The sequence below is a fragment of the Microcebus murinus genome, chromosome 16 (genome assembly GCF_040939455.1).
Source record: "Microcebus murinus isolate Inina chromosome 16, M.murinus_Inina_mat1.0, whole genome shotgun sequence".
In the NCBI taxonomy this organism is placed as follows: domain Eukaryota; kingdom Metazoa; phylum Chordata; class Mammalia; order Primates; family Cheirogaleidae; genus Microcebus; species Microcebus murinus.
Window position 1 is genome coordinate 65,866,306 of NC_134119.1, and position 17,832 is coordinate 65,884,137.

General features: G+C 56.7%; 2 protein-coding genes across 9 annotated transcripts; both read left to right on the forward strand.

Annotated features, from left to right (window-relative positions):
* The first annotated feature begins 2,889 nt into the window (after positions 1-2,889).
* Positions 2,890-16,124, forward strand: CCDC9 (coiled-coil domain containing 9). Of its 8 annotated transcripts, XM_075993195.1 has the most exons (15): positions 2,893-3,538; positions 5,142-5,215; positions 5,356-5,456; positions 7,036-7,137; positions 7,262-7,504; positions 9,531-9,614; positions 9,707-9,880; positions 10,580-10,761; positions 12,151-12,197; positions 12,323-12,458; positions 12,855-12,948; positions 13,026-13,437; positions 13,805-13,897; positions 15,365-15,414; positions 15,980-16,124. In XM_075993195.1, exons 1-15 carry the CDS (start codon positions 3,459-3,461, stop codon positions 15,995-15,997), a joined length of 1,890 nt encoding a protein of 629 aa, XP_075849310.1. In that variant the 5' UTR covers positions 2,893-3,458; the 3' UTR covers positions 15,998-16,124. The 8 variants fall into 8 exon arrangements, with proteins under 8 accessions (XP_075849309.1, XP_075849308.1, XP_075849311.1 ...); XM_075993194.1 differs by lacking the exon at positions 15,980-16,124 and having other exon boundaries at positions 2,890-3,538; positions 7,036-7,134; positions 15,365-15,968; XM_075993193.1 differs by lacking the exon at positions 15,980-16,124 and having other exon boundaries at positions 2,891-3,538; positions 15,365-15,968.
* A 77-nt stretch (positions 16,125-16,201) lies between these two features.
* INAFM1 (InaF motif containing 1) lies at positions 16,202-17,584 on the forward strand. The gene has a single exon (XM_012761578.3). The coding sequence runs from the start codon at positions 16,515-16,517 to the stop codon at positions 17,202-17,204; it is 690 nt and encodes a 229-aa protein (XP_012617032.2). The 5' UTR covers positions 16,202-16,514; the 3' UTR covers positions 17,205-17,584.
* Positions 17,585-17,832: the final 248 nt, after the last annotated feature.

Below are 17,832 nucleotides of genomic sequence, written 5' to 3' on the forward strand. Positions count from 1 at the left end.
GACACGCTTGAAGCTCTGACTCGGGTGGGGCAAAGGCAATATACGTAACCTAAACATTTGTACCCCTGTAATATGCTGAAATTAAAAAAAAAATATTGGCCAGGTATGGTGGTTTGTGCCTGTGGTTCCAGCTACTTGGGAGGCTGAGGCAGGAGGATCGCTTGAGCTCAGAAGTTCAAGGCTGCTGTGAGCTATGATCGTGCCATTGCAGCCCAGCCTGGGCAGAAGAGTGAGACCCTGTCTCTTTACAAAAAGAAAAAAAGGATTTTGGGAGGACACAACTGAGCAACTCAGCCCATAACACGAACTATTATGTCAAAGCTGCTGTGAACATTCGTGCACATGATAGGTCTTTTGGTGGCACGTGCTTGCATTTCTGTTGCATAAATACTTCAGAGAGGAATTGCTGGCTCATAGAGTGTGTATGCTGAGCTGTGGTAGAACCTACTCACGGTGGTTGGACCATTTTACATTCCCTCCAGCAGCAGATGGGAGTTCCAACTGTCCCATGTCCTTATCCGACTTGATATTGTCTGTCTTTTTCTTTTTTTCTTTTTTTTGATGCAGAGTCTCACTCTGTTGCCCCGGCTAGAGTGCTGTGGCGTCATCACAGCTCACTGTGGCCTCAAACTCCTGGGTTCAAGCGATCCTCCTGCCTCAGCCTCCCGAGTAGCTGGGACTACAGGCATGTGCCACCATGCCTGGCTAGTTTTTCTATATTTTGTAGACACAGAGTCTTGCTATGTTGCTCAGGCTGGTCTCAAACTCCTGGCCTCAAGTGATGCTACCACCTAGAACTCCTAAAGTGCTAGGATTACATGTGTGAGCCACCACCCTCACATGTACTTTTTGTTCTGTGACAAGTCTCCCTCTGGCTCCCTCTTATACGACCCTTTGGATTCCACTGGGGCCAGCCAGATAATCCAGGATAATCCCCCATCTCAAGATCCTTAATTTAATCAGAGCTGCAACATTCCTTTTGCATATAACATTCACAAGTCCCCAGGATCGGGACATGGGTATCTTTGGGAGTCATTATTCAGTCTACCACACCCCTCTCCAATAGCCCAATGAGGTGGGCACTGTCATTATCCTCATTTTCTGGCAGAACACTGAGAGTCCCAGAGAAGTTAAGTAACTTCCCCAGGGTCCCATGGTGCAGGTGGCAGAGCTGGGATTGGAACCCATGAAACCTCGACCTGAGTCCGTGAGCTCACCTGTTCTCCACCGTGTCTCTCTGAGGTCAGGCAGATCTGGGTTAGGATTCCGGGTTGGCTGCTGAGTAGGTAGGTGGGTGACTCAGGGCCAGTGCCATCCACTCTCTGGACTTGTGCCTTCATCTCTAAGACAGGCATGACAGCATCCACCTCCTTGGCTGGCTGGGAGTGACAAAGAGGTGGAGAGTGACACTCTAGGTGCCACACTTCCATAGCTCTGTCCAACAACCGGGGAGATGCCCTTTCAATCTTTTTTTTTTTTTTTTTGAGACAGAATCTCACTTTGTTGCCCAGGCTAGAGTGAGTGCCGTGGCGTCAGCCTAGCTCACAGCAACCTCCAACTCCTGGGCTCAAGTGATCCTCCTGCCTCAGCCTCCCGAGTAGCTGGGACTACAGGCATGCGCCACCATGCCCGGGTAATTTTTTTCTATATATTTTTAGTTGGCCAATTAATTTCTATTTGTAGTAGAGATGGGGTCGCGCTCTTGCTCAGGCTGGTTTCGAACTCCTGACCTTGAGCAATCCTCCCGCCTCGGCCTCCCAGAGTGCTAGGATTACAGGTGTGAGCCATTGCGCCTGGCCTGTCCTTGTGATCTTATTTTACTTCTTTATTCTTTTTTTTCCAAGAGTGCTTCCAAATTTGATAAGCTTCAGGCCCACATTACCTGGGTCTGTCTCTGTTCATTGAGAACTTATAATGCGTCAGGCCTTGTACCTAGTACCTTATGTGCGTTAAGTCGTTAATCTACTGAATTTTGCACACCGCATTTCATAGAGAGGTGTTATCATCTGTATGATGAAACTGAACTCCAGAAAAATTTTGTACTGTGTGTTGCCCAAGGTTACACAGCTGGTAAGTGACAGAGTCGAAATTCAAACCCAGGCCTTCGGGCTTCAGAGTCCATACTGTTAATTTTGACATTACATGCCTTTAAATAAAATTTTTTATTTTATTTTATTTTTTTTAGAGACAGGGTCTCTCTCTGTTGCTCAGCCTGGAGTGCAGTGGTGTGATGATAGCTCACTGCAGCCTCCAACTCCTGCCTCAGCCTCTCAAAGCACTGGGATTACAGGTATGAGGCACCATGCACAGCTTTACATGCCCTTTCAAGAAAGGCTACAGATCATGCACTCAAAAAGATGTGTGTCTGTAGAAGTTCAATGCAGCATTGTTGGCAGTGCTCCCAAATTGGAAACAAAACAAATGCCCATAAGACCAAATGAGCCAAATTATGGCCGATATATAAGATGGAATATCACACAACAGTTTAAAATGTTGTCAACCATCTACTGTTACGTTAAAGATATGGAATTCCAGTATGTATATATATGTTTTATTTTATACAAATGGAATAAAACAGTAGTAATAAAGATTCACCCATTCATTCAACAAATATGTTTTTTTTTTTTTTTTTTTTTTTGAGACAGAGTCTCTCTTTGTTGCCCAGGCTAGAGTGAGTGCTGTGGCGTCAGCCTGGCTCACAGCAACCTCAAACTCCTGGGCTCAAGCGATCCTCCTGCCTCAGCCTCCTGAGTAGCTGGGACTACAGGCATGTGCCACCATGCCCGGCTAATTTTTTTCTATATATTTTTAATTGTTCAGCTAATTTATTTCTATTATTATTATTATTATTATTATTAGTAGTAGTAGTAGTAGTAGAGACAGGGTCTCGCTCTTGCTCAGGCTGGTTTCGAACTCCTGAGCTCAAAGGATCCTCCCTCCTCGGCCTCCCAGAATGCTAAGATTACAGGCATGAGCCACCTTGCCGGGCCCTTCCTCCTCATCTTGACTCCGTCTCCACTTTTCCCCCAACACAGAGCCTGGCACTAAATGTTGATTTAGAGAATGAACCAATAATTCTAGCGGTTGATAATTTTAACTTCTAAAACTGACTCCAAGGTTTTATTGGTAGGAGGCGGTCAAACCAGGTCAGGCTTCCCGTTGTCACAGCCCAGTGCCTGGCTCCTACTTATTGGAACCAGGAATGATGGGCTACAGGTGGAATCAGCTTGAACAAAGAGGTAGAGGGGAAACAGTGACGTCTGTGTCTTCTCTTCCTGGAAGAAGGTAATCCAGAAAGAAGGAAGTTGAATAAGCTTCCGGATCCCCAGTGCAGATCAGGTCTACCTGCTCCGGCCTCCACCCGCGGGGGCGCGGCTCCTTTAAGGCTCCCGGAAACGGGCCAACTGGGCCGGAAATGACCCTCTTTATTTCCCCTCCTCACGTGGTGCGGGCAGGAAATGACGCAAAAGGCCCGGGAGCTGCGGACGCAGAGGCCGACGGAGCCGGAGTTGCGGACGCCGCGGGGTCTCCGGGACAGGTGACCGGAGGAGGGGGCCAGGAGTGCGCCCAGAGAGGGCGGGGCCTAAAGCCCCACGTGGGGGGAGCGGGAGCAGGCGCGGGCGGGATAGTGAGCAGCCGGCGGGGGCGGGGCCAGAATACTCTGCGGGGGGCGGGGCGGGACGCCCACATGGGGAGCTGTCGGGGCGGGACGGGCCAGGCTGCGGGCGGGGCCAGGGTATGGGGTGGGCTGCTGGGGCGGGGCCTAAAAGTTGTGTCCGTGTTGGGGGCGTGGCCAGAACGCCGGCCGAAAACGCTGGGGGCGCGGCCAGAAAGTTTTGCTTCAGCTGGAAGTGGATACAGATCATTGGCGGGAAGTCGGGGGTGGATCCAGAGCGTGGCGGGGCCAAAATGTGGCGGGGCGCCAGGGGGTGGGGCCAGGGTCCTGTTGGGGCATGCTGGGGGTGGAGCCAGAAAGTTGTGCCTGAGCAAGGGGCGCGGCCAGAGCGTTGGCGGGGAAGGTGGCAGATGTGCTGGAACCTTGTCTGGAGAAGCCGGGGGCGGAGCTAGATGCTCACGCTAAGAGGCGGGGGCGGGACCAGAAAGTTGACAGGTTTAGTCGGAGGCGGGGCCAGAGCGTGGGCTGGCGAAGCTGGGGGCGGGGCCTGAATAGTAAGGTGAGAAGGCGTAGCCGAGCTCAGGCTGCGCCTGGGGGGCCAGGGGGCGGGGCCAGGGGGTTGCCTGGGAAGTTGGAGGCGAGGCCAAGTTAATGATGGAAGAGTGTGGGCGGGGCCAGAAGCCTGGCGGGAAAGGTGGGGCCAAAAAGTTTTTCCCTAGCGGAGGGCGGGGCCAAAGCCGCTTCCGGGATCCCGGGCGCCGGGCCCTGGTGTTCGCAGGCAGGCTGGGCTGGTCTGGGGCTTTTCACTGAAAATCGGGGGCGAGCCTAGGAAGTTTTGTTCTCATTGGAACGGGTGAAGTATTTATTGGGAAGGTCAAGCCAGGTCCAGGAAGCCTTGCCAGTGGGTACTGGGCCTGTTTTCAGAATCTTTTCGAGGGATGTGGGAGGCGGCCGTAGCTTTCTCAGGACGCGGGAGGCGGGGCTGGGACGTCCTGAGGGACGCGCGGACTTAGAATGTTCTCTGAGAGTATAGGGTTTGAACTTTGAGGGTAGGGTTGGGCATGTTTCTAAAGCTTACTAGGCAGAGCTAGAACGTTCACTCGATGTGAGCAACACCAGAATGGGCACGAGAAAGTGTGTTTGGAACTTTCTGGTGCAGGTTGTGCAGCTTGAGCTCTCTTGAGGTAGGGGACCCAAGCTAAAACTCTTACCATAGGGACGGGCAGCCTTTGGAGGAGAGCAGTTTTGGATGTTTCCTTACGCGGTTGGGTTGGGCCAGAACATTCCCAAGGTGGATTTGACAACAGTGTTTACAAGGGAAGAGGGTGAGTCCACAAAGATCATGAAGGAGCAGAGTCTACATTTTTCCAGGGGCAGGGCTAGCTCTTGAAGAGGAGTGAGAGTGAAGGTTAGAATTCTCTTGGGGTATAGGTTTTTTTTGTGTGTGTGTATGTGAGGATCCCCCAATAGGATGAAGCAGATGGGGGGGCATTGGCCTTAGTCCTTCTGTCCCTTCTGCCCTCAGGAACCCTCAGTGCTGTATCCAGATTCTGCAGGGGAGGTTTGCTGGTACCCTGGCCCTGCCCAGCCATCGAAATGGTGAGACTAAAAGTGGGGTCTCTAGAATTTGAGCTTTGGGGAGGAAGACAGTATCCAGGGGACAGACTCTGGATTGAATGGCCCTGGTGTGGGTGGAGAGTTTTTTCCCCATCCTTCAACTGCCTCCTGGTCTCAGGCAGCCACACTGGATTTGAAATCAAAGGAAGAGAAGGATGCTGAATTGGACAAGAGGATCGAGGCTCTTCGGAGGAAGAATGAGGCCCTCATCCGGCGCTACCAGGTGCCCTAGCCCTGCCCTGGGAGACCCCATCCCCTCTCTTCCCCGCAGTGAGTTTTTCTCACCTCTCCCTTCCTTAAAACCTTTTCATGGCTCTGCTTCATCGTCAGGATAAGAGCCAAAGGCCTTAGCCTGACATTCCTTCCTTCATTCCATTATTCATTCATTCATTTGCAAATATGCACCAAGGTGTCACTGTACCAGGCCCTGTGCTGCTAGTGATATAGCCTTGACTGAGACAGGCCCAGGCCTGCTCTTCTAGGGCTCAAGGCTAGTCAGGGAGACTGCCCTGTCCTCATTCATTGATGAGCTACCAAGGACAAGGGTGAATGAGGGACTTTGGGGGTGTTTGAGAATCCAGAGGGGGCTCCTGACCCAACATGGGGACATGAGGGCGGGCTTCCTAGAGGAGGGCACTCAGAGGCCTGCATGGTGAGTAGACATTAGCCAGTTGAAAAGGAGAGGGGAACGTGTTTTAGGCAGAGGGAACAGTTCATGTAAATACTTGGAAGCAAGACAGAGCTTAGAGCTTAAAGTTGGAGCGTTAGTTGGGGGAGAATTGACCTGGAGAGGTCAGCAGTGACCCCGAATGCCACCAGGCTCAGAGTTTCAGACTCTCCTGAGCACACTGGGGAGCCATGGAGGGCTTTATCTGGGGGCACTAGGTCAGAATAGTTTTTTAGGCAGACCCCTCTGCCTGCTTTATGGCAGTGGACAGGAGGAGGCAATAGTGGAGACCAGAGACCAAGGAGGAAGCTGGGGCAGAAACCCTAGGGGGAGAGGAGGTGTCTGGCTCAGGACAGGGCTGTTGAGGGTGACACGATTATCCATGGGTAGTGGGAGGAGGAGGGAGGGTCCAGGACAAGGCCACAGAGCAGGTGGCGGGCTGTCCCTGAGACAGGATCTGGCAAGAGGCATGGGTTTCATTTATTCATTCTTCATGCATTCATTCATTAATAAACAATTGAGTTTCTCTTGTGTGCCAGGCAGTGTTTTAGGCTTGGGGTATAAGTCAGTGAACAAAGTAGACACATTGCTGTCTCAGGTAGATTGTTACAGTAAGGGAGGTAGACAGTAAGCAAAATGCACAGGATGCCAGGTACTGGATGACAGCAGCGGGGGAGCTGGTTTCTACAGGGCGGTGGGGAGGCCTCCCTGGGAAGGCAGCATTTGAGCAGAGACCCGAGGGAGGGAGAGGTTGAAGGCTCTCTGGGGAAAGGGTGTTCCTGGCGGAGGGATCAGCCAGTGCAAAGGCCCATAGGCAAGTCTGAGCCCGGCATGTTCTGGAAACAGTGAGGAAGCCAGAGTGATCAAGGGGGAGAGGCTGAGCGAGGAGGAAACGAGACCAGATCCTGGAGGGTCCCATAGGCTGTGGAAGGCTCTTACTCCGAGGTGGGCATCACAGGAAGGCTCTGAGCAGGAGAGCAACATGACAGAGTTTGAGGGATGATGCTGAAATGACCAGTTTTGAGAGAGGCCTGGGCTGGGGTCAGACTTAGGAGGGATTCAGGGAGGCTGTGGGAGTCCAGATGGCAGACAGGGCACCTGATCCCTGCCCCCCCCACCGACTGCTTGTTCCCAGGAGATTGAAGAGGACCGCAAGAAAGCTGAACTCGAGGGAGTGGCAGTGACAGCTCCCCGGAAGGGCCGCTTTGTGGAGAAGGAGAACATGGCGGTCGAGGTGGTGAGCTCATCTCCAGGGCCGGTGGGTGGCCTCCATCCTGGTAGCTGCCCTCTCTGGGCATGGGCTGTCCCATCCCAGTCTCTTTGCCCCAGCGACTGTACTTTTCCCCTTTCCCCTCTTCCAGGAGAAGAGCCTGGGTCCTTCCCGGAGGTCTCCTGGGACCTCTCGGCCCCCAGGGGCTAGCAAGGGGGGCCGGACGCCTCCACAACAGGGAGGCCGGGCAGGCATGGGCCGGACATCCCGCAGCTGGGAGGACAGTCCTGGGGAGCAACCTCGAGGAGGAGCTGGGGGCCGTGGCCGCAGGGGCCGTGGCCGGGGGTCCCCTCATCTCTCTGGAGACGGCTCAGCTGCTGACCGCAAATCCAAGGTAGGAGCCACGCAGGGCTGGAAGCCCCGGTTTGGGACTGCCTTGTCTTCTTTTTCTCTGTTCCTACTCTCGAGTGGACTGTTTTTTCCGTTTGTCTTTAGAGGTGTGTGTGTGTGTGTCTTTCTCTCTTTCCCTCCCCTTCCCTGCAATTCTCTCTCCCTCCCCTCCCCCTACCCTTGTGCTCTCTGTGTCTCCTTTTTCTCCCTGTCTGGTGTGTGCTCACCTGCCTGTCCTTTCTGCCCTTCTCTGTCTCTTGCCTTTCTGGCACCGTGCATCTGTCAGGCGGGCACTGACGGGTGAGCTCGTGCTCGTGGGCTCCTTGTGGTGCTCTCTCTGTGCCTGTCTCAATCCCTGAGTTTGCTTGTGGGGAGCAGTGACCTCACCAGCGTGCAGGGCAGCAGGGCGAGAGGCTGCCTAGCACAGCGGCTCACAGCCCGATGGGGACTTGGGTACCACCTGCCCTGATCAGCTCACTCCCCACTCCCGACTCCACGTGAGCCTCTGGTTCTCGCACTTACGCAGAAATAAGAATGAGATTTAAAGATCATTGTGAGCATTCTGTGACGTCGGGCATCCAAGGCCTCAGAGTAAGCACTCAGTAAGCGTGGGTGTTTGCTGTGCTAAGCTGCTGTCACAGAAAGATAAGATCCCAAAATGCTGCGGCCTAAATAGAGTGGAAGTTTATTTCTCTCTTATGTGTTGAGCCCTGTGGCGAGGCAAGTGGCCCAGGTGGGGAGACCCTGCTCCATAAGGTCACTCAGGGACCCAGGTTCCTGGCTTTTGTTGCTTGTTGGTCCCCTAGGACAGGGTCATTGTTTGCATTGGGAAAGCTGGGTCGCTAACACAATTGAGGTCCAGGTCCCACAAAGGGGAAAAAAGGGTTTTATCGCTTCTCACATGCTATTGATGAGAACTGCAACACCTGGTCATGCTCAGCCGCAAAGGAGACTGGGAAATGAAAACATCATCTCCAGCTGGTTGGCCTTGTGCTCATCTGAAATTGTGTTACTGTGGAGGAAGGGGTCGTGGGGGGCTCCCTTAGCCGTCTGCCAGGTTACTGTTACTACCACCATTACTGCTGTGGCCACCATGGTTTGTCCCCAGCACCCTGACACTGAACTCCCAGGTTTAGTGATTGCTAGAAGGACTCAAGAGGCTCTGCATGTATCTTAGTCATGGCTTAGAGTTGTCACAGTGAAAGGACTCAGAGCAGACACAGCAAGGGGAAGAGGTGCCCGGGCTACAGTCTGGAGGAAAGCAGGTGCGAGCTGCCGAGTCCTCCCTGTGGAGCCACAAGGGACACGCTTAATTCTTCTAGCACTGAATGGTGACAACACGTGTCTACCGGGACGCTCGTGAGGAGTTTTTAATTGGAGACAGTCACATATGTCCCCTCTGTCTCGTACATACCAAAACTTCAGACCCCAGGGGGGACGGCGGGCGTGCAGTGTGTACCGTGCTGTCAGCACAGTCTAGGCACAGTGAGCCGCTCTCTCAGTTCACTGTTGGCTGGGAACACCATGCGGGCACATTGCCAGACTCCAGCCAGGGGCTGCCTTGCAAGCAGGCCTGTCCCAGGGGAGCAGTCTCAGTCCTGCTGTGCCAACCCTCTTCTGCACAGGGGTTGAGTAGTCTGTCTTTTTTTTTTTTTTTTTGAGACAGAGTCTCACTTTGTTGTCCAGGCTAGAGTGAGTGCCGTGGCGTCAGCCTAGCTTACAGCAACCTCAAACTCCTGGGCTTGAGCGATCCTTCTGCCTCAGCCTCCCGAGTAGCTGGGACTACAGGCATGCGCCACCATGCCCGGCTAATTTTTTATATATATATATCAGTTGGCCAATTAATTTCTTTCTATTTATAGTAGAGACGGGGTCTCGCTCTTGCTCAGGCTGGTTTTGAACTCCTGACCTTGAGCAATCCGCCCGCCTCGGCCTCCCAAGAGCTAGGATTACAGGCGTGAGCCATAGCGCCCGGCCGAGTAGTCTGTCTTGATGCCAGGTGTCTCCATCTTTGTCCCCCTGTCCCCCAGGAGTGGGAGGAGCGGCGCAGGCAGAACATTGAGAAGATGAACGAGGAGATGGAGAAGATTGCAGAGTACGAGCGCAACCAGCGGGTCAGTAGTTGGGCGTCCTTGTTCCCGAGCAGGGCAGAGCTGCCCGAGCCCCTGGGGTGCCCACCAACCCTTCCTCCCCTGGCTGCCTGCAGGAAGGGGTGCTTGAGCCAAACCCCGTGCGGAACTTCCTGGATGACCCCCGGCGTCGCAGCGGGCCCCTGGAGGAGCCGGAGCGGGACCGCCGGGAGGGTAGTCGCCGGCATGGGCGCAACTGGGGGGGCCCCGACTTCGAGCGGGTGCGCTGCGGCCTAGATCATGAGCGGCAGGTGGGTGCTGGCAGCAGGGGCACCCGGGGCACTCTGTGGTTCTGCCAGGGACTGAGTGCACGGCAGACGGGGACCACAGTGTCTCTCTGGCCGGTAGCACAGAATTTTAACTCTTAAGGATTTGGGACATGCTTTGATTCCTGCCAGGGCGAGTCTCCCTCATTCTTGATAATCGGAGCATTTATGGAGCAGCCTCCGTGTGGCTGTGTGAGGGGTAGGGATCCAGCCCAGGAGAGGAGGGACAGGCACCGTCCCTGCAATCAGTGGTTCGTCCCCAAGTGGCCTGTCGGCTCTTCTGCTGGTTTCACACTGTTGCCGTTACAGCTTTATGGTTTTGGGGTTTCACCTTGTTACAAACTAGCCACCTGCTGTGTGCCAGGCACTGCTTTGGATGAGAGTTATGGACAAAAGCCCCTGCCCTGGAGACGTTTGTCCTGGTAGGAACTAAATAAATGGAAATGCAGTGAGGTGTCAGGGCAATCCCAAATGCTGTGAAGGAAAGTCCGGCAGGGTCAGGGGACAGAGGGGTGCTTCTTAAGCAAGAGAGGGCTGGGAGGGCCTCTGGGAGGAGGTGCCACTTGGGTGGACCTGGTCCTGTGTCCGCTTTGTGACCTTGAGCCAGTGGGTCCACCTCTGAGTTGAGGGGCGGGGTGGGGTGGGTTTGGATCGCTGGTGACTGCTTGTCACCGGGTGGCACAGGGCCGGCGGGCCGGCCTGAGTGGTGCTGGAGACATGACGCTGTCCATGACGGGCCGGGAGCGCTCAGAGTACCTGCGCTGGAAGCAGGAGCGGGAGAAGATCGACCAGGAGCGGCTGCAGAGACACCGCAAGCCCACCGGCCAGTGGCGGCGGGAGTGGGACGCCGAGAAGACCGAGGGGATGTGAGTCTCCTACCCGCCTGTTGGGCTCCTCCTCGAACTTGACCTGACCCCTACCTCCTTTGCCTTTCTCTGGTTTCTCCGCCTATATGTGGCAGTGAGTGAGTACGACATCCCAGTGGTGCTGAGTGACGGCCACCAAGTCTCAGTGGCACGCGTGAAAGCATTTCTGTCCCACGTGCTTGGGGTGAGCTGGCCTCGGCTGATCCAGGCTGGGCGTTAAGCTGTGGGTCCCGCGGGGCTTGGCCCCTCAGGTCAGGCTGGACTCAGTCTGCTCCCTTTTGAGTCCCAGGAAACATCTAGTCAGTGATTGCATCATTGTCATAAGGACCAACTCCCATAGCCAAAAAGAAGTTTCTGGAAGAGCCGATGAAAGGCAGTCTTTAAAAATCGGCAGCTTTTGGTTTAATCTCATCCTCCATTTTTTGCTGCCTGGGAAGTTTTCTTACACCTATAACTATTATTTTTGGCTCCAACTAAAAATGAGGATTTTGTCTGTTTGCCTGGTGGTCGGGAGCATTGTTTTCCTTTTGAATTGTGAGCCAAGCACAGGCAGGTGGGAGAATTATTTTGCAGATACCGTAGCCAGTGTTGCTAAGGAATAGGTTTGTGGGGGAATGCTCTCAGGGTTTAGGATGAGGACGTCATTGTTTTTCTTTTGTGTCCCCAATGCAGTCTGCAGCAAGTCTAATGAATGACTGTGTGCATTGCTTTTGTCAGCAAATATTTTAAAATTTTTTTAGCATCTTTCTTTTTTTCTTACCATTGATACCACAATGCTTAATATTGTCAGCAAAGATACATTGAGTCTCTCCTATGTTTCATGGAAGGTTCTAGGTGATGGGGAAACAGCAGTGAACAAAATGTTAATGCCTTCATGGAACTTAGTGTCTGATGGGAGAAAGAGCAGAGTATTGAAGCAGAGTGGGAAAACGGGGCTGGGATTGTCATTTTAGACTTAGATATTATGTGTAAAATTATTTTAGATGGGGGTTCAGGCAGGGACCTCACCAAGCCCCTGAAAGGTTGGGGAAGAATGGTCCAGAAACAGTTGGGAGGCCCTGTGGCAGAGAGCTGGGGAGCTGCGAGGGTGACAGGGAGAGAGAGGCCAGGCAGAGAGCTGGGTGTCATGAACCTTGGCTGGGGTCTGTGGTACCACCCCCCCCAAAGTTTTTGTTTTGAGGCCAGTCAAATCTTTTTCTGTTTGTCACTAGGATGTCAGATTTGCCTTTCCACCTGGTCTCGTGCCACGTCTAATCAGTGTCCGCTGTCTGGCTGACCTTCTGTCTCTCTGATCTGTTTGCTGACCTTGATCCCTCCCCTTCTCTCTCTCCAACCCTCCTGCTCCCTTGTTCCTCCACCTGCCCCCTCACCCTTTCTCTGTCCTCACAGGTTCAAGGATGGCCCAGCCCCTGCCCACGAGCCGTCCCACCGCTATGGTGCGTGGGTGACCTTGGGTGGGGGGAGGCAGCTGGCTGGGCCAGGCCGGCCCTGGCCAGGCCTGGGGGTGGAGAGGTGGGTGTGCCATGGCCCCTCCCCTGACCCCTCCTGGGTTCTGTTGCAGACGACCAGGCCTGGGCCCGGCCCCCCAAGCCCCCGACATTTGGGGAGTTCCTGTCCCAGCACAAAGCTGAGGTCAGCAGTCGCAGGAGAAGAAAGAGCAGCCGGCCCCAGGCCAAGGCAGCCCCCCGTGCCTACAGGTGGGGGCGCCCTTCCCCAGCATTTTCCCTCCTCCAGGGCTGTCCCTGGCCCGTTCTCTGACTTGCCTGTGAATGTATAGGTCCATCTGTCTGTCCCTGTCTTGGCCAAGCTTGGTTATCTCTCAGGGACTGGGTTTTAGGGGTTTGGGTATGGCTCTTGGCCTTACCCTCATCTGTCCCCTTTCCCCCTTCCACCCATCTCCCCTCTTGCCATATGTCCCCCCTTCTGTCTCTCTGTCTTTGACACTTGAGGACACACGTCCACCACTCTCTCAGTGCTCCAACATGCTGGGTCCTCTCTGGGCAGCTCCTCCATGGGGAGAGGTGGGAGGTATGCAGCCCCTTCCTCCTGTCCCCCTCCGCCTGGGCCTCACCCTTTTCCGCTGTCCCCTCCAGTGACCATGATGACCGCTGGGAGACGAAAGAGGAGGCAGTGTCCCCAGCCCCAGAGGCCCCACAGCCCACCTCCCCCCCGGAGACGCCTACGCAGGTGAGGCCTGGCTGCTGCCGGGCGGGGTGTGGGGGGGTGCCTGGGGCTGCACCTCCCTGACCTGCCTGTTCCCACAGCCACCCGAGACCCCTGCCCCTGCCCCTGCCCGCCGGCCTCCTGAGGATGAGGGCGAGGAGGACGAGGGGGAGGAGGATGAAGAGTGGGAGGACATGAGTGAGGATGTGAGTGAGGACGAGGATGAGGAAGATATCGAGGAGGAAGTCGAGGAGGAAGACGACGGTGACGAGGAGGAAGAACCAGCCCAGGACCACCAACCCCAAGAGCCTGACCCTGCCGGGAACCCCACCAGTGAGCCGGCTGACAGAGTGTCCGCCAGCCCCGAGGAGCTGCTGCCACTTGCCCAGGCCCCTGCCACACCTTCCAGCTCCTTCTCACCACCTGGCGGCCACCAGCCTGTGTCCGATTGGGGTGAAGAGATGGAGCTGAATTCTCCCCGGACCGCCCACCCGGCTGCAGCCCTCTCTTCGGGTGAGGCCTGGCCTTTCGGGAATGCATGAAGCTGGCTGCCCGCGTGTGCTTGCATGCCCCGGGGGTGTGGCTGGCAGTGGAGATGCTTGGGGGCTGGGCCCCAGGACCCCGTGTGCCCAACAGCTCTGGTGGCTGGGAAGGGCAGTCCATTGCCCCCTGTAGTGTCATGCCTGTCTCTGGAACGCCCACTCCCTGAGCCTGCCCCAGGGCCATTCAGAGCCCCCTACCCAATAAAGAATTCACATCCTCAAATGACATCCCCCTAAGTGTGTCCTTCAGCCCCTCTAACTCCCCTCTAACTTCCCCTGGGCCTTCTCTTGGGGTGGGGAGATGTGGGAGGGGCTTAACTGGGCCTCCCCTTCCCCAGGAGGTGACCAGCCAGCCCCTGCCTCCCTGGAGAGTGGGCCCAGCCTCCCAGGAACCCAGAAAGCTGAAGAGGAGGGGTCTGAGGCAACTCCAGGTGGGGGAGCGCAGAGGGTGGGGGGAGGTGGAAGTGGCCACCTTCCTCTTCCTCTGGGGCTAAGGGGCAGAAGGGCTTGGGTGAGGCTCCAGCAGGAGTGTGTGGGGGTAGCACTTGGTGAGGTCAGAATGTGGCCAGGCTACGGATGGGATTGCTGTGGATGATGGGGCCATGGGGGTGGGGCTACCGGGTGGAAGCGGTGGGGAAGTGGAGGGAGGATGGCATTAGAATTTAGTGGTCCATGAGCCAGGCGGATTGCTCAAGGTCAGCAGTTTGAAACCAGCCTGAGCAAGAGTGAGACCTTGTCTCTGCTATAAATAGAAAGAAATTAATTGGCCACTTAATATATATAGAAAAAATTAGCCGGGCATGGTGGCACATGCCTGTAGTCTCAGCTACTCGGGAGGCTGAGGCTGGAGGATCGCTTGAGCCCAGGAGTTTGAGGTTGCTGTGAGCTAGGCTGACGCCACGGCACTCACTCTAGCCTGGGCAACAAAGTGAGACTCTGTCTCAAAAAAAAAAAAAAAAGAATTTAGAGGTCCAGCCTGCTCAAGAGTGAGATCCCGTCTCTACAAAATATAGAAAAATTAGCCAGGTGTGGTGGGGTGCACCTGTAGCCCCAGCTGTTCGGGAGGCTTAGGCTGGAGGATCGCTTGAGCTCAGGAGTTGGAGGTTGCAGTGAGCTATGATGCCTTGGCACTCTAACCCTAGCAACAGAACTTGTCTCAAAAAGAAAAAATAAAAAAAAATTGACCCCAGGGCTTTTTGGAAGCGAGATACAGGTAATGCGGTGGGGCTGGGTACTTTGAAATTTGAACTAGCCCTAAAAGTTAAAAAAGAGCAGAGGGGTGGAGGAATGGATTTAGCTCTGGGTGGGATTAGTTTTGAGGTGCAAATAAGTGGGGTGGATAAATTAGAAATGCGGACCCGATTAGAATTTGGAACCAACAGAATGGGAGCAAGAAGGGGAACCCCCCAACCTCACTTCCACTGGGCAGGCCCAGATTTCAAAGCAGGGACCTCCCCCCCCCCATGTGGGATTAGGATTGGGGCACAGCGAGGAAGGAAGGGCTGGTTAGAATGTCCGGTGGCGGTGGCGGGGAAGGAAAGGGGAGGGCGGTGCTGTAGGACTCGCTTGATGGAGGTTAGGACTGGGAGATGGGGCTGGGATGAGAAGGGACATTTTGGGTTGGTGGGTGGGCAGGGCCCAAGCGCTCTGTCTTTGGCCACCTGTTGGCTGGGTTACGGCTACCCCAGCGTTTCCTCGATTGTAAACAGGGTTACGTTGGAGGTGTCTGCTGCTTCGTGCATCCACTGAGAGGATTAGAGGAGTCTGTGGCCCATAAACCGCTTAGCGCGGGGCAGCTGCGACAGACTCGATTGGGATGGGCGTGACTAGACGGGGGAGGGGTCCTGGGACTGGGAGAGGAGTGTTCCCCCTCGTCTGATCCTCCCTTCTTTCCCCAGAGGCAGGCCCCGAGGGCCAGGAGACAGCGGAGATCACTGACTTCCAGAGGGTGCGTTTCTGCAAGGTGGTGGCGGCCGCTCCGCCACCGGGGGCCGCCCGCTGACCGCGCCCGCGGGACCATGGCCTCCAGCCTCCGCGCTCTGCACTAACCTCCCGCCGCCTCGCTCCTCTGTCCTCTGCTTCTGCCACACTCCAGCCAGGAGAGGGTTAAATGTAAGGGGGGAGGAGCCAGGGTCAGTGAACGGGGAGGGGCCAGGGCAGTAGTCTGAATTTTTGAGAACTCGGTCCAGTCCCTAGAAGTGGGGGACATCGCCTCCGTGTTAGCCTCCCATGGAGGCCGTTGGGGGCGCTAGGTGCAGTCCCAGGCCTAATTTCCCGCCTCCAGGAGCTTACATCCGGGGCATGGCAAATAGCCGGCGACTCTTCCGAAGGGCTTGAATCTCGGGCGTCAGCCTCGTCTCTATTAAACGCAGTGCTTCCGCTAACCCTCGAACTTCGTTTCTGGCGGAGACAGCCTGGGTTGCTGTGCTTGGCGGGCTTCTCCGTGGCGGAAGAGGCGGGAGGAAGGGGTCTTCCTTCTCCACCCACCCTGATACGTCTCCCCCCTCCCGCAGGCCTCCCCGAATTCCTGAAGACGCTGCTGGGAGGGGACTGAAGCTTCCCCGCCTTGATGGGGAGGGGGCGTCAGGAGGGGTTTATCTGGATTTCCAGCCTGTGTTCTCCCCCGTCCCCACTCTGCACCCCGCGTCTCTCGGGAGAGGGAGAGATTGAAGGAGTGGGGAGGAGCTGGGGGAAGGGGCGCGTTGGGGCGAGGGGCGGAGCCGGGCCCTCTGGGGTGGGGTCAGACCTCAGGACCCCTGCGAGGGCGGCTGACTGCGTGGAAGAGGAGGCAGCTGGTGCCAGGAGGGGCGGGGCTAGGGTGCATGGGCGGGGCCAGAGTTCTGGCAGGCGGAGCTAGAACGCGGCAGGGGTAGCATGTGGGAGTGGGGTTAGGCCTCTGCGAACCGATCTGGATGGGGCCTCCTAACGCTGATGAGGGGGCCACCGGTGGGGGCGTGGCCAGAATGCCGTGGGGGAGCCCGTGGAGTGAGGAGAAAAGGGGCTCGGACTGCGATGTGTTGAGGCCAGGGGGGAAGAGCGCGGGTGCGAATGCTGGAGTGGACAGTCGGGAGCATGGGAGAAGACTGGGCTAAGGCTGAGGGGCGGAGTTGCAGCGCTGGGCGAGGCTCGAGTGTGGAAAGGGGGCGGGCTTGGGGGCGGGGCCGGGCGGGCCCACGCCTGGAAGGCCCGCCCCTCGGGGGCGTGACCACGCCTGGCGGGGCGGGGTCGGGGCGGGCGGTTGGGACCGCTAGGCGGTCCTGGGGGGCCGTGCGGGGCGGGGCCTGTGCGGCCGCGGTGCGGGCCGAGTGGGCTGCGGGGATGCGAGGCACGAGCTGTGTGGGCGGTGGCGGCGAAAGCCCCGGCGGCTCCGGGCTGAGCGAGGGCCCGCGGGGTCGCTGGCTGCGCCTGGCCCCGGTCTGCGCCTACTTCCTCTGCGTCTCGCTGGCCGCCGTGCTGCTAGCCGTGTACTACGGGCTCATCTGGGTCCCCACGCGGCCCCCCGCGGGCCCCGCCGGCCCGCTGCCCAGCGCGCCGTCCCCTCCGTGCGCTGCCCGCCCGGGCGCGCCGCCTGCTCCAGCTCCCGCCGCTGCGTCCATCTCCTGCCTCCTGGGAGCCCCTGGCGGGCCGCGACCCCAGCTCCAGCTGCCACCGAGCCGCCGCCGTCGCCGCCGCAGCGACCCCAGCCGTGGCCAAAGTCGCCAGACGCCCAGAGAGACGCCAGAGGCCGCGGGGGGGTGAGGACCCGGGTAACCCTCCCTTCCACCCCAACCCGGACCATCAGCCCTCGAGAGCCCGGTGCTCCATGCCGCGGATGCGCCGGCCTCGGTGGGCCCTGGCTTCCTCTTAATGACATCGCCCAGCGTCTCCGGAGCCATCGTCGTCATCCTGAAGAATGGGGGGTAAGGGGGTGTCGGCTCCGGGCCTCACCCCTTGCAGCTCCTCCGCTGTCAGGCGGGGTCCTCCACCATCTGGTCCGCTGTCAGGCGGACCCCATCCTGACTTCTGCCTCCTGTCTTCCCCCTCTAGGATTCTGAGCACAGAGCCTATAGCTCACCCTTCTCATCTCCCCGAATCTCTGTGTCTGTCTGTCCACCTGCAATAAACTCCAGCCCCAGGTGCCTCGTGCTGTGTCTGTCCTGTTGTCTGCAGAGATGTCGCCTCCCAAGTTTGTGAGGGGAAGTCCCTGGGGTGTAGCCTTTGTCTTTCTTGCCCCTGGTGGGCTGTGTGGGTTTTTCCCTTTCCTTTTTTTTTTTTTTTCTCAACACCTGCTGTGTGAGGTTTTTCCCTTTCCTTAGGAGGCCTTTCTCTTCTTTCATCGCCCTTGTGTAATTTGGAGCTGGGAGAGAGGCTTATCAACAACAGGGCC